Source organism: Grampus griseus (assembly GCF_964374135.1).
Source record: "Grampus griseus genome assembly, chromosome: 4".
Lineage (NCBI taxonomy): Eukaryota > Metazoa > Chordata > Mammalia > Artiodactyla > Delphinidae > Grampus > Grampus griseus.
Genome location: NC_138997.1, coordinates 64,002,348 through 64,016,997, shown reverse-complemented (window position 1 = coordinate 64,016,997; position 14,650 = coordinate 64,002,348). Strand labels below are relative to the sequence as shown.

Genomic DNA, 14,650 nt, shown 5'->3' with positions numbered 1-14,650 from the left:
CAGATTACCTCTTGCCTAGATATTTTAGTACACTTTATAATGAGTTTAAATAAAAATGTTGTTTAAGGGTGATGCCTTAAAGTTATATTCTAAACTTTTTTATTGTAGATGGATTGTTTGACAGATTTCTTAATATAATTTTTGTTTTCTGTAAGAGCTGTATCATTTGTTGTGATTTGGAGGAGAACATATTTTTCACTCTTAATTTGCAAATATTTTATATATCAAGAAATTGTAGCGGTACTTTATAAACTTCCCGTGTTAGAAAGATGATCTAAAATTCTCTTACTTTATCGAATTTCTTAGTTTCTCTCCTGACTGTTGAATGGTAGCCCTATAGCATTATTATCATGTTTTTAATATGCATGTTATAATGTTAAAAATAATTATGTAAAGCAAAATCTTCTTCCTTGTAAAGTCTTTTTCTTTCTGTTAATAGGAACATTTTCATTATCACTCCTATTTATTACACTAGTTGCAATTAGTGTAGAGGAATATGTATCTGTACCAATTCACCAAAAAATCAAAATCCTGTACTTATATTGTTCTGTTTTTCATATCGTATAATGTATGACTGTTTTGTGAATATTAAAAAATAGTCATGTTTGTGCAATTTTATTTTTTCATTATTGTCTTGGTCTTCCATATTTATTCATTTATGTAATATGTACCATTTGTCAGTAAAATCACTGTGTATGTAAATGGCAAAAATGTATGTATATCCTTTTCACCCTAATGTCCATCACAGACCTTAATATAGCATCTTTCCAAAAAGGTTAAGTGACCTGAAACATATAAATAAATATAAAACAATCCATGTAAGTGTTAACAGTACAGCAAACGAAACTAATAAAAAGAAAACCTCTCTGAAACTTTCTTCACCCATTACTTTATCAAGCTTTTCATGTGTAAATATTTAGTTCAATAACCAGTATTTTTATTGACACAGATATTAGTGCCCATAAATTATAACAGAATGCTGTGAATCTTTAACAAATATAAATAATCTTTATATTTTTTCAGGTAGCTCTCTCTGCTTTCAATAATTATATTTAATTTTTAAATTATTGTTAGGAATTAGGATGAGGTTTTTTGCTTACTTAAGATTGTGATTAACTAGGACAGAGTTATACAGTCAATATCACACTAGCGACTAGGAGATACGATGTCCTCAGCTCCGGGGTTGTCTGTGGGACCTGGGGTGGTGGAGTCCTGGGCCTATGGCCTGCAGCAGAGAGCAGCCTGGGAATAGCCCCTAGCAGGGCTCCTCTGAGGCCGGCCTGAGCTGAGCGGAGTCTGATGGTGCGCCCTGCGGTCCCCGCAGGTGGCAAGCACAGTGAGCGACATCCAGCCCTTGCTGCTCCACTGCGACATGCTGAGCGCAGCCCAGGAGGCGCTCTACCTCCCAGACATCTCCTTCAGCAGCCAGCTGCGGAGCGCGCCACTGCTCATCGTGGACAAGGGCCCCGTGGAGCTGCCAGAGGAGTTCGTGGTCCAGGTGCCCAAGGAGCTCAGATCTCAGCCCAAGGTGCGGCCAGCGGTGGGAAAAGAGGGCTGCGGGTGGCTGGGCAGGGGCTCCTGGGAGGCGCAGCCTCAGGCAGTGGCCCAAGTGTGTCTTCTCATCTACTTAGTCTCTGCATCCACTCATAGTGGCTGATGTTTGCACCCACTGATATCCTGATCTGTTGAACAATGCATGCCTGTTCTACATTAGAGCCTCATCACTATCTCAGAACGTTTGACTTTAAATTTCTGATTGGATTTGAAATATTTTTGCATTATCACAGGAAGTTTACAATTACTCTTAGTGACAATGTCAATGGTTGTAAAATTTGAATGGTTGTAAAAGACATGTTTTAACATTTCTGATCATCTGCTTGTTTGAAATAAAATTCACATCAGTGGAAACTACCAAGATTTTTGAGGAGATTATGGTGAAAACATCTTGGTTAGGAATTGTGTATAGTCATCTAAAGCATAAAACCTGATAGAAAAGTGATTTTTACACAAGCAACCTAATTTTCTTATGAAAATGTTGGAAAGTGCTTTATTTATAATATTATCTCTGCAGCTGGCAAGTACAGTGAGTGACATCCAGCCCTTGAAGTTCCAGTGAGGAATATTATACAATATTTGTACAAAATTCAATACTGTTCTTTTCCTCTACTTTGTGTATATACTTTTTACCTTTATGTAATATTTAGGCAATATAATTTTTCTTTTTACTCACCAAACTCAATACAGGCACTCTTATCCCTCTAATTTCCCTCAGGGAATATAATATGTATAATGTAATATAATATAACATCATAATATACAAGCATTATATAATATTTATATGCTTATTAAGTATATAATTATATAAATATTATATTTGTAATTTTCTTTGTGTCTGCAGCATGAAAAAGGCTGAGAAGCATTTGGCAGGTGGAACCATGAGTATCAAGCCTTGTTCCAAAACACACTCACCTCTCCTATAGCATAATTTAATAATTATACAGGAAATACTGGCAAAGGAACATGAAATGCCACTATATTAGCTGAGCTTATCTTCTAAGCCCCATTATAGAAATCCCTGGTAAAATAAGTTGGAATACTGTGTTTTAGTTCAGGGACTAAGGTTAATGCATCACCCTTTGATCAATTTGAGATTTAAGAGACCTGTGAAATTTAAACCTAACTCTTCAATTACTGCAGCCACATAAAAAGAGTAAGTGTGTGGTGACTTTCACACTCACAGTGGCTCTGTCCACTCAGTCACATTGTTCAATCAGTGGCCTAGAATCTTTCAGTTCAGATTAGCATTTCTTCCCTAGTGGTGATGATTGGGGGGCAGTGGTGGTGGGTAAGTGCATATGTTTCTACAGAAGCATGTAGAATTGACTCCAGTGTGTTTGGAAAAATCAGGTAAAATGTATGGTAAACATTCCTTAAGAACTACATTTTTTTCTTTTCTGTTTTGCTTTGCATTACCATTTCAAACCTGAAATTCTGTAAATTGGGTGCAGTTACATTTTTCACAAAATGTGCTTCAGCAATCACAAAGTTTTCATAATATTGGCTTTTAATTTATATTGTAAAATAGTAATATGAAATTAATATTATTTAATTTACCCAATGCATATATGTTCATCAGTTTCTAGTACTATTGAAGAAGAAATCTAGAAATGAATTTTAATTTTTGAGTAGATGTTATAAATGTTTAAATCAGCAACTATAACATAAACACACACACACACACACACACACACACACAAACACCTGCTGGCAATTCTGTCTTGTGACAAAAATTTAGAATAGCAGTCAATTAGAATAGTTTTTCCTATAGTACTTTTACTAAGATGTTGGCTGAATTTTTACATTCCCCCACTTTTATAGCTTAATAAGATTTTTCTATATTACGGGCTTTTACTTTTTGCCACATATGTGGCAGATTACAGTGTAGTAATGGGATTAAGTCAGGTTTTCTATCAACTTATAAATAGGAAAATTGTATTCTATTCTGTTTTGGACAAAGACAAAAATGAGGGTACAAGGTAACCTTTACGTGATCTTGTAAATGAAGACTGATGTAAATGTCATGTGATTTAAAAGGAGCCTACAGAATCATGTTAATCTGTTATGATGAGGCCATACTTTTTGAAAGTTGCTTTTGTGCAAAAGTAATTTTATCAGTGAGATAGAGAACAACTGAAGGTCATCTTAAATGTTCCCTATAGAAAGAATAAAGAAAGTGAAGTAAATATTACAGGGGCATACTCTTTTTTGATATAGACGATAGTACATACGGCTAGAACACTTGGACCGTTATTAAAAATGAAATTAAAATGGGAGATACCACATTACCTTGAGTTCTTCAAATTGAAAAGACATGAAGAATTCAAACTAGAAAATGTCAATGAACTCCAGCTTCCTTCCTTCCTCCCTCTGTCTTTCTAAAACAAAAGCAACAGTATGTTATAGAAACAAGATAATTTAAGATTTAGAAAAAAATGGAAATAACGAAGACGGATACTAATGCAGTCTTTGATTGGAAAATAAAATTGTGATTACTTTGAAAAAGTTAATCGGGCTTCCCTGGTGGCGCAGTGGTTGAGAGTCCGCATGCTGATTCAGGGAACACGGGTTCGTGTCCCGGTCCGGGAAGATCCCACATGCAGCGGAGTGGCTGGGCCCGTGAGCCATGGCCGCTGAGCCTGCGCGTCCGGAGCCTGTGCTCCGCAACGGGAGAGGCCACAACAGTGAGAGGCCCGCGTACCGCAAAAAAAAAAAAAAAAAAAAAACAGTTAACCTCTATTTGTTCTATCGATAGCCAAACAAGCAAATAGAAACCCAATACACACAGCCTTAACAATATAACAAAAACCCTTTTATTTGTTTGAAATTAAACTTTGCCCCTTTTTTCCCCTTTACATTCATTTGACTTCAGATAGCTAATAGCAGTTCTTGAGAGTTAATGAGTGTTTGGATTCACAGGAATTAGGACTTCACAGTAGAGCAGCAAAGCATGAAGAATTAAAAAACATTGTTCTCAGAAGACCTTTTTCTGTTTAGCGTACTAAGGCAGAAGAAAGTCTGAGGGCAGATTGCACAGTTAATGACTAGATATCACGACATTTCCTTGAAGCTAAAGGAATGTTGATGTGTTTTTTATCAGCATTTTCCTTGCTTTAATTGTGATTTTCATGCAGATGCTTAAAAAGTTCATTGAGATGATCTACAAATAACCCTCCTGAAAGCCATACGTACAGTATGCAGGGCTCATACAAGTGTTCTCTCAGAGTACAGCTAAAGCATTTCAATCCTGACAAGTCATAAAAACTCCATCTACCCTGTGCTCATTTTTTTTTTTAACATCTTTATTGGAGTATAATTGTTTACAATGATGTGTTAGTTTCTGCTTTATAACAAAGTGAATCAGCTATACATATACATATATCCCCATATCTCCTCCCTCTTGCGTCTCCCTCCCACCCTCCCTATCCCACCCCTGTAGGTGGTCACAAAGCACTGAGCTGATCTACCTTTGAGATGTGGCTGCTTCCCACTAGCTATCTGTTTTACATTTGATATTACATATAAGTCCATGCCACTCTCTCACTTCGGCCCAGCTTACCCTTCCCCCTCCCCATGTCCTCAAGTCCGTGCTCTACGTCTGCATCTTTATTCCTGTCCTGACCTAGGTTCTTCAGAACGATTTATTTTTTAGATTCCATATATATGTGTTAGCATACCATATTTGTTTTTCTCTTTCTGACTTACTTCACTCTGTAGGAGAGACTCTAGGTCCATCCACCTCACTACAAATAACTCAATTTCGTTTCTTTTTATGGCTGAGTAATATTCTATTGTATATATATGCCACATCTTCTTTATCCATTCGTCTGTTGATGGACACTTAGGTTGCTTCCGTGTCCTGGCTACTGTAAATAGAGCTGCAATGAACATTGTGGTACGTGACTTTTTTTGAATGATGGTTTTCTCAGGGTATATGCCCAGTAGTGTGATCGCTGGGTCGTATGGTAGCTCTATTTTTAGTTTTTTAAGGAACCTGCATACTGTTCTCTATAGTGGCTGTATCAATTTACATTCCCACCAACAGTGCATGAGGGTTCCCTTTTCTCCACACCCTCTCCAGCATTTATTGTTTGTAGATATTTTGATGATGGCCATTTTGACAGGTGTGAGGTGATACCTAATTCTGGTTTTGATTTGCATTTCTCTAATGGTTAGTGATATTGAGAATCCTTTCGTGTGTTTGTTGGCAGTCTGTATATCTTCTTTGGAGAAATGTCAATTTAGGTCTTCTGCCCATTTTTGGATACGGTTGTTTGTTTTTTTGATATTGAGCTGCATGAGCTGCTTGTAAATTTTGGAGATTAATCCTTTGTCAGTTGCTTCATTTGTAAATATTTTCTCCGATTCTGAGGGTGGTCTTTTCGTCTGGTTTATGGTTTCCTTTGCTGTGCAAAAGCTTTTAAGTTTCATTAGGTCCCAATTATTTATTTTATTTTTTTTTAATTTCCATTTCTCTAGGAGGTGGGTCAAAACGGATCTTGCTGTAATTTATGTCGTAGAGTGTTCTACCTATGTTTTCCTCTAAGAGCTTTACAGTGTCTGGCCTTATATTTACGTCTTTAATCCATTTTGAGTTTATTTTTGTTCCTGGTGTTAGGGAGTTTTCTAATTTCATTCTTTTACATGTAGCTGTCCAGTTTTCCCATCACCACTTATTGAACAGGCTGTCTTTTCTCCATTGTATATTCTTGCCTCCTTTATCAAAAATAAGGTGACAATATGTGCATGGGTTTATCTCTGGGCTTTCTATCCTGTTCCATTGATCTATATTTCTGTTTTTGTGCCAGTACCATACTGTCTTGATTACTGTAGCTTTGTAGTATAGTCTGAAGTCTGGGAGGCAGATTCCTCCAGCTCCATTTTTCTTTCTCAAGATTGCTTTGTCTACTTGGGGTGTTTTGTGTTTCCATACAAATGGTGCAATTTTTTTGTTCTATTTCTGTGAAAAATGCCATTGGTAGTTTGATAGGGATTGCATTGAATCTGTAGATCACTTTGGGAAGTATAGTCATTTTCACAATGTTGGTTCTTCCAATCCAAGAACATGGTATATCTCTCCATCTCTTTGTATCATCTTTAATTTCTTTCATCAGTGCCTTATTGTTTTTTGCATACAGGTCTTTTGTCTCCTTAGGTAAGTTTATTCCTAGGTATGTTATTCTGTTTGTTGCAATGGTAAATGGAAGTGTTTCCTTAATTTCTCTCAGATTTTTCATCATTAGTGTATAGGAACAAGAGATTTCTATGCATTAATTTTGTGTCCTGCTACTTTACAAAATTCATTGATTAGCTCTAGTAGTTTTCTAGTAGCCTCTTTAGGATTCTCTATGTATAGAATCATGTCGTCTGCAGACAGTGACAGCTTTAGTTTTTCTTTTCCAATTTAGATTTCTTTTATTTCTTTTTCTTCTCTGATGGCTGTGGCTAAAACTTCCAAAACTATGTTGAATAATAGTAGTGAGAGTGGACAACCCTGTCTTGTTCCTGATCTTAGAGGAAATGGCTTCAGTTTTTTACCATTGAGAACGATGTTGGCTGTGGGTTTATCATATATGGCCTTTATTATGTTAAGGTAAGTTCCCTCTATGCCTACTTTCTGGAGAGTTTTTATCATTAATTGGTGTTGAATTTTGTCAAAAGCTTTTTCTGCATTTATTGAGATGAACATATGGTTTTTCTCCTTCAATTTGTTAATATGGGGTATCACTTTATTTGTGTATATTGAAGAATCCTTGCATTCTGGGGTTAAACCCCACTTGATCATGGTGTATGATCCTTTCAATGTGTTGTTGGATTCTGTTTGCTAGTATTTTGTTGAGGATTTTTGCATCTATCTTCATCAGTGATATTGGCCTGTAGTTTTCTTTCTTTGTGACATCTTTGGTTTTGATATCAGGGTGATGGTGGCCTCGTAGAATGAGTTTGGAAGTGTTTCTGCCTCTGCTATATTTTGGAAGAGTTTGAGAAGGATAGGTGTTACCCCTTCTTTAAATGTTTGATAGTATTCGCCTGTGAATCCGTCTGTTCCTTGGCTTTTGTTTGTTGGAAAATTTTTAATCACAGTTTCAATTTCAGTGCTTGTTATTGGTCTGTTTATATTTTCTGTGTCTTCCTGGTTCAGTATTGGAAGGTTGTGCTTTTCTAAGAATGAGTCCATTTCTTCCACGTTGTCCATTTTATTGGCATATAGTTGCTTGTAGTAATCTCTCATGATCCTTTGTATTTTTTGCATATTCTTTACTGGTGTTTATGATTTCTTTCCTTCTGCTAACTTTGGGGATGTTTGTTCTTCTTTCTCTGATTGCCTTAGATGTAAGGTTAGGTTGTTTATTTGAGATGTTTCTTTTTTCTTGAGGTAAGATTGTGTTGCTATAACCTTCCCTCTTAGGACTGCTTTTGCTGCATCCTATAGGTTTTGGGTCATCGTGTTTTCATTTTCATTTTTTTCTTGGTATTTTTTGATTTCCTCATTGTTTACTTCAGTGATCTTGGTTATTTAGTAGTTTATTGTTTAGCCTCCATGTGTTTGTATTTTTTACAGATTTTTTTCCTGTTATTGATATCTAGTCTCATAGCGTTGTGCTTGGAAAGATTCTGGGTATGATTTCAGTTTTTTTAAATTTACCGAGGCTTGATATATGACCCAAGTTATGATGTATCCTGGAGAATGTTTGATGAGCACTTGAGAGGAAAGTGTATTCTATTGTTTTTGGATGGAATGTCCTATAAATATCAATTAAGTCCCTCTGCTTTAATGTATCATTTAAAGCTTTTGTTTCCTTATTTATTTTCATTTTGGATAATCTGTCCAATCGTGAAAGTGGGGTGTGAGAGTCCCCTACTATGATTGTGTTGCTGTCGATTTCCCCTTTTATGGCTGTTAGCATTTGCCTTCTCTATTGAGGTACTCCTATATTGGGTGCATAAATATTTACAATTGTTATATCTTCTTCTTGGATTGATCCCTTGATCATTACGTAGTGTCCTTCTTTGTTTCTTGTAATAGTCTTTATTTTAAAGTCTATTTTGTCTGCTATGAGAATTGCTACTCCAGCTTTCTTTTGATTTACACTTGCATCGGCTATCTTTTTCCATCCCCTCATTTTCAGTCTGTATGTGTCCGTAGGTCTTAAGTGGATCTCTTGTAGACAGCATATATATACGGGTCTTGTTTTTGTATCCATTCAGCCAGTCTATGTCTTTTGGTTGGAGCATTCAGTCCATTTACATTTAAGGTAGTTATCGATATTTATGTTCCTATTACCATTTTCTTAATTGTTTTGGGTTTGTTGTTGTAGTTCTTTTCCTTCTCTTGTATTTCCTGCCTAGAGAAGTTCCTTTAGCATCTGTTGTAAAGCCGGTTTGGTGGTGCTGAATTCTCTTAGCTTTTGCTTGTCTGTAAAGGTTTTAATTTCTCCGTCGAATTGAATGAGATCCTTGCTGGGTAGAGTAATCTTGGTTGTAGGCTTTTTCCCTTTCAGCACTTTAAATATGTCCTGCCAGTCCCTTCTGGCTTGCAGAGTTTCTGCTGAAAGATCAGCTATTACCCTCATGGGGATTCCCTTGTATGTTATTTATTGCTTTTCCCTTTTTGGTTTTAATATTTTTTCTTTGTATTTAATTTTTGATACTTTGATTAACATGTGTCTTGGTGTGTTTTTCTTTGGATTTATCCTGTATGGGGCTCTCTGTGCTTCCTGGACTTGATTGACTATTTCCTTTCCTGTATTAGGGAAGTGTTCAACTATAATATCTTCAAATATTTTCTCAGTCCCTTTCTTTTTCTCTTCTTCTTCTGGAACCTGTATAATTCGAATGTTGGTGCATTTAATGTTGTTCCAGATGTCTCTGAGACTGTCCTCAATGTTTTTCATTCTTTTTTGTTGATTCTGCTGTGTGGTAGTTATTTCCACTATTTTATCTTCCAGGTCATTTATCTGTTCTTCTGCCTCAGTTATTCTGCTATTGATTCCTTGTGGAGAATTTTTAATTTTATTTACTGTGTTGTTCATCATTGTTTGCTCTATAGTTCTTCCAGATCCTTGTCAAACATTTCTTACATTTTTCTCCATTCTATTTCCAAGATTTTGGATCAACTTCACTATCATTACTCTGAATTCTTTTTCATGTAGACTTCCTGTTTCCTCTTCATTTATTTGGTCTGGTGGGTTTTTACCTTGCTCCTTCATCTTGTGTGTTTTTCTGTTTTCTCGTTTTGCTTAACTTACTGTGTTTGGGGTCTCCTTTGCGCAGGCTGCAGGTTCGTAGTTCCCTTTGTTTTTGGTGTGTGCCCCCAGTGGCTAAAGTTGGTTCAGTGGCTTATGTAGGCTTCCTGGTGGAGGGGACTGGTGCCTGTGTTCTGGTGGATGAGACTGGTGCCTGTGTTCTGGTGGATGAGACTGGACCTTGTCTTTCTCGTGAGCAGGACCACATCCGGTGGTGTGTTTTGGGGTGTCTCTGACCTCGTTATGATTTTCGGCAGCCTCTCTGGTAATGGGTGGGGTTGTGTTCCTGTTTTGCTAGTTGTTTCACATAGGGTGTCCAGCATTGTAGCTTGCTGGTCGTTGAGTGGAGCTGGGTCTTATTGTTGAGATGGAGATCTCTGGGAGAGGTTTTGCCGTTTGATATTACGTGGATCTGGGAGGTCACTTGTCAACCAATGTCCTGAACTCAGCTCTCCCACCTTAGAGGCACAGGCCTGACACCTGGCCAGAACTACAAGATCCTGTCACCCACAAGGCCAGCTACGTGGCGAGTTTTTTGCCTTTTGGTAAGTCTGAGGTCTTCTGCCAGCATTCAGTAGGTGTTCTGTAGGAGTTGTTCCATATGTAGATGTATTTCTGATGTGTTTGTGTGGAGGAAGGTGATCTCCATGTCTTACTCGTCCTCCATCTTGAAGGTCTCCAGCTATTCTCACTGACCAAACATCTTCTCATGCCGTTTACAGTAGCCATTTCCGCCTCTGTCCGAGGGCTTCACCGCTGCAAAGCTCATGGCTTTGGTCCTGTCTCTTTCAATGGTGCTGCCCGCTAGCCCTGGGCTCATTGTTTTTTTTTTTTTTTTTTTGTTTGCGGTACTCGGGGCTCTCACTGCTGTGCCCCTCCCACCGCGCCGCCATGGAGCGCAGGCCCAGCGGCCACGGCCCACTGGCCCAGCGGCTCTGTGGCATGTGGGACCCTCCCGGACTGGGGCATGAACCCGTGTCCCCTGCATCGGCAGTCGGACCCCCAACCACTGAGCCACCAGGGAAGACCCTGTGCTCATTTTTTTTTTTTTTTTTGCGGTACACGGGCCTCTCACTGTTATGGTGTCTCCCGTTGCGGAGCACAGGCTCCGGACGCGCAGGCTCAGCGGCCATGGCTCACGGGCCCAGCCACTCCGCGGCATGTGGGATCTTCCCGGACTGGGGCACGAACCCGTGTCCCCTGCATCGGCAGGCGGACTCTCAACCACTGCGCCACCAGGGAAGCCCCCTGTGCTCATTTTTAAGTGTACCTTTTGCAAGAGCCAAAATGCTTTTACAAGGGGCTTGTGTATTCTCTCAATCCTATTGGTGAATCACGTCCAACTCTGCCATCACTTTTTTTTTTCATTTTCTCCCATTCTTGGGGTTTTGTATTTATAAATTAGAATGCTTTTTTGGTAATTAAAGCAAGGAGAAACTCCATTTGATTTTTTTGTTGCATTACACAAATATCAGCCTTTAAAATTAGTCTGAATTATTAAATACTGGTGGTTCTTTCATTCATCCTTGCCCTCACTTATTTTTTCAACTTTAATTGAGTGCCGATGCATGCTGGGTACTACACTAAGTGGCAGGAAGGCAATGATGGAGAACTTATAATCTTCGATCTCTCAGTCAGCATTGGGAGTCAAAAATTGTACAGTGTGGCAAACATTTGCTAGAGGATACCTCTTCCCTGCACCCAAGGAGACAAGAGCTTTGTTTGTAAAATGGTGATTAACATATGCCTAGGGGTGTGTGTGTGTGTATTTGAGGGGGAATACTAACTGTAAGAGCACTATTTTAAGAATACATAATTCTTATGGAAATCTAAGGACACCCTTGAGTATTGGACCTTGGTTTGTCTCCTGTGGGCCTAGTTCTTCTCTGATTCTTCTCTTACTTCCCAACAGCTTTCTTTGCTCATTAACATTGTAAGTGACCACTAACCTGAATTGTATACCACTGCTCTTAGCCACAGCACTAACCAGCGACTGGCACTTGTTGTCTTGCCTTTAGGTTTGAATTTCCAAAAAGAGAATTTAATCCTCATTGGGTAAGGCCAATGTCCCTGATTTAATTATTCATGTCACTGGCCATCTCATGACCTAGGCCCACATAGAAGCAAGTTTGTGTAACAAAGAAGCAATACTGAGAATACCTTTTATAAAAGTGAGTATAAAGTACTATGGAGCATGTAGAGAGATTGTCAACCCTGTCTTGGAGGATCAGAGAAGATGCTTTTGAAGAAAAGTGCATTTAAGCTGGGACCCAACAGTCAAGTATTAGTTAGCCAAGCATAGAGGTAGAAGAAAGATACTATTATAGATAGGAAACAGTAGCACAAAGGCCTAGTTCAGTATGATTGGAACTTAACGTGTCCAAAGGATAATTTCTAGTTGTCAGTCCAGAAATCATCTGGAGAAGATCAGGGTGGCATGATACAATGTTATGAGGAGTTCAGAATTTCTCTGATGGCAGTAAGGGAAAAATTAAGTTAATCTTAGAGGAATTAAGGGAGGAATGACCTGCCACCTCCATTTGAAGAATAAACTAGAGGCTTCAAGACTGGAAATGGGAGGTTATTCTTTTGATTCAGATAAAAAATGATGGTGGCACTGACTCTAGGAGTGAGTGACATTAGTGATAATGAGGACCAATTGACAGGAGTTAGAGATTCATTGGATAAGTGAGTAAGACAAAGGGAAAACCCAAAGAGTACCACCGAGTTTCTGACTTGAAAGGTTGTATGAAGAATGATCGTCTCACTGAGATAAGAAAGACAAGAAGAGGCACAGAGTATTGGTAAGGAATGATGGTGGTGTTACCCAAACATTTACAAATGATTTCTTCAACATACTCCTTTGAATAGAAACCCAACTTTCTGGTCCCAAATTTAAGAACACTTAACTTAAATATAATATATAAATCTGTAAAAACATAGTTAAAAATGATGTTTGTTGAGCATGTTATTCTCATTAGAAAGAACAAAAATTATTATCATTCATTGTTAGGATTCTGTTTTGGCTTAGGTGTGATAAGATTCTGCCACAAAAGATCATCTGCTAGGCTTTTCATTCAGTCCTTCCTTCTACTTCCCAAAAATACCTAGCAGGGCTGTAGTGCAGCCAAGATTAGATTTGATTTTGAGCTCTCCTGTGTTCCCACGAAACAGCTGAAAGAATTCTTACTATATATGTTTTTTTCCAATGTATATTTTTCAGTACTATGGCAAGGAGACAAATTGAATGAGGTTAAGACAGTTGATCTGCAGGCCTAAGTATACTGGGCATTCATTCAGTTCTTAGTACGATGTTCCATGTCAAAATTTGGAAAGAAGTAGGAGACTAGTCTGCTCATATTTGGGCTCATTAACAGTGTAACATAGCACACAGTTTAATAAAATAATAACAAAAATAATCTTCATATGTCTTTTGAGAATGCCTCAGAAATGAATCTTTATTAATACTCTTGCCCAATTCAAACTGATTATTAAAATAGAATATCACTTGATGCCATTGTTAAGTGATACTTTATCTTAAGGAAATGTTGAATGTCCTCATTGGTTAAGAGTCTAGGAAAATAAAAGCTGCATTCCAAAAAATAAACACTTTTAAATTCATAGATCCAAGGCCACAGTTGCGGAACCCACCTAATTGTACATATGAAGGCATTATAATAAGCTGATAGAGGCAGGGAAAGGGTGGCAAAAGCTCATTTATTGGAATAATTGTAAGACAGTGATTTGGGAATGGAGCCAAGTCTTTAGTATACCATGAATTTACCGACATGATAGGGCAGGTCATGGACACTGGACTAAATAAGGAGCAGGAACCCTTTAAAACCTATGAGCCAAAACACATACATCCAGTAAATAAGATTAGTAGACAACACATTCTTCTCTTGCTTCAAACTACCTCTCCACATGCCTTATCCTTCAGCCACATGGAAGTTCTAACAGTTTATTAAACAAACCATGCCCCCCCTTCCTTCCACATCTTTGGCAAGTGATAATATCTTTGCCGGTTGGAATGTCCTGTACCACCTGAGTCCTCCTCAGCTCAGCTAAAAATTTGATGTAGGGTTGACTTGAATTGATTTTCCTCTGCCTGCATTCATCCTTAGCTCTATTCTTTTTTTTTTTTTTTTTTTTTTTTTTGCGGTACGCGGGCCTCTCACTGTTGTAGCCTCTCCCGTTGCGGAGCACAGGCTCCGGATGCGCAGGCTCAGCGGCCATGGCTCACGGGCCTAGCCGCTTCGCGGTATGTGGGATCTTCCCGGACCAGGGCACGAACCCGTGTCCCTTGCATCGGCAGGCAGATGCTCAACCACTGCGCCACCAGGGAAGCCCATTAGCTCTATTCTTGACCAAACAATTTCTATCCTCCCTCTGATTCTGAATTACAGTGGCCTGAAAGTTGTGTGTGTGCATTTGGTAAACAATTTCTCTTTACTTCCTTCTGGCTTTTATATTTTCATTTGATATAACTAATGATCATAGGAAAACCTGAGACTTTTTTACTCAATATGTTTTTAATAGTGTTATTTATATTGACTTTGATGAGTTATCCTTCTGGCATGTTCTCATGTTCTTATTCCCCTTACTCCCAGATTTTTGGAAAAGCTGGTTTTAATTTTGTTATTACATTACAGTCTGACGTGTATAGGTAAAGTCCAGGAATTCATGGGGAAGTAGAGAGATGAAAGAACTTGTAACAGAAGAACAGAGATTATTGTTTCTACAGCAATGGGAACCCTCTGTTTCACAAGCTCAGCCTTTTGGATATAACTTACTGCAAGAGAATAATATAATATGGCCTTCGAAGTACTGTTAGCTTCTTGTTTTAT

General features: G+C 38.2%; 1 protein-coding gene across 28 annotated transcripts in view; it reads left to right on the top strand.

Annotated features, from left to right (window-relative positions):
- Positions 1-14,650, top strand: part of ADGRL3 (adhesion G protein-coupled receptor L3) — a gene marked incomplete at both ends in the record, with an annotated part of 572,210 nt that overhangs the window by 17,416 nt on the left and 540,144 nt on the right. For 12 of the 28 annotated variants that reach the window (XM_082653308.1, XM_082653338.1, XM_082653330.1 and 9 more), the window contains one exon: positions 1,325-1,528. The exons of the other annotated variants lie outside the window; for them this stretch is intronic. In XM_082653308.1, the coding sequence (XP_082509434.1) occupies positions 1,325-1,528 (204 nt within the window). The remainder of the gene's footprint in view (positions 1-1,324; positions 1,529-14,650) is intronic. 28 annotated transcript variants of the gene reach the window in all.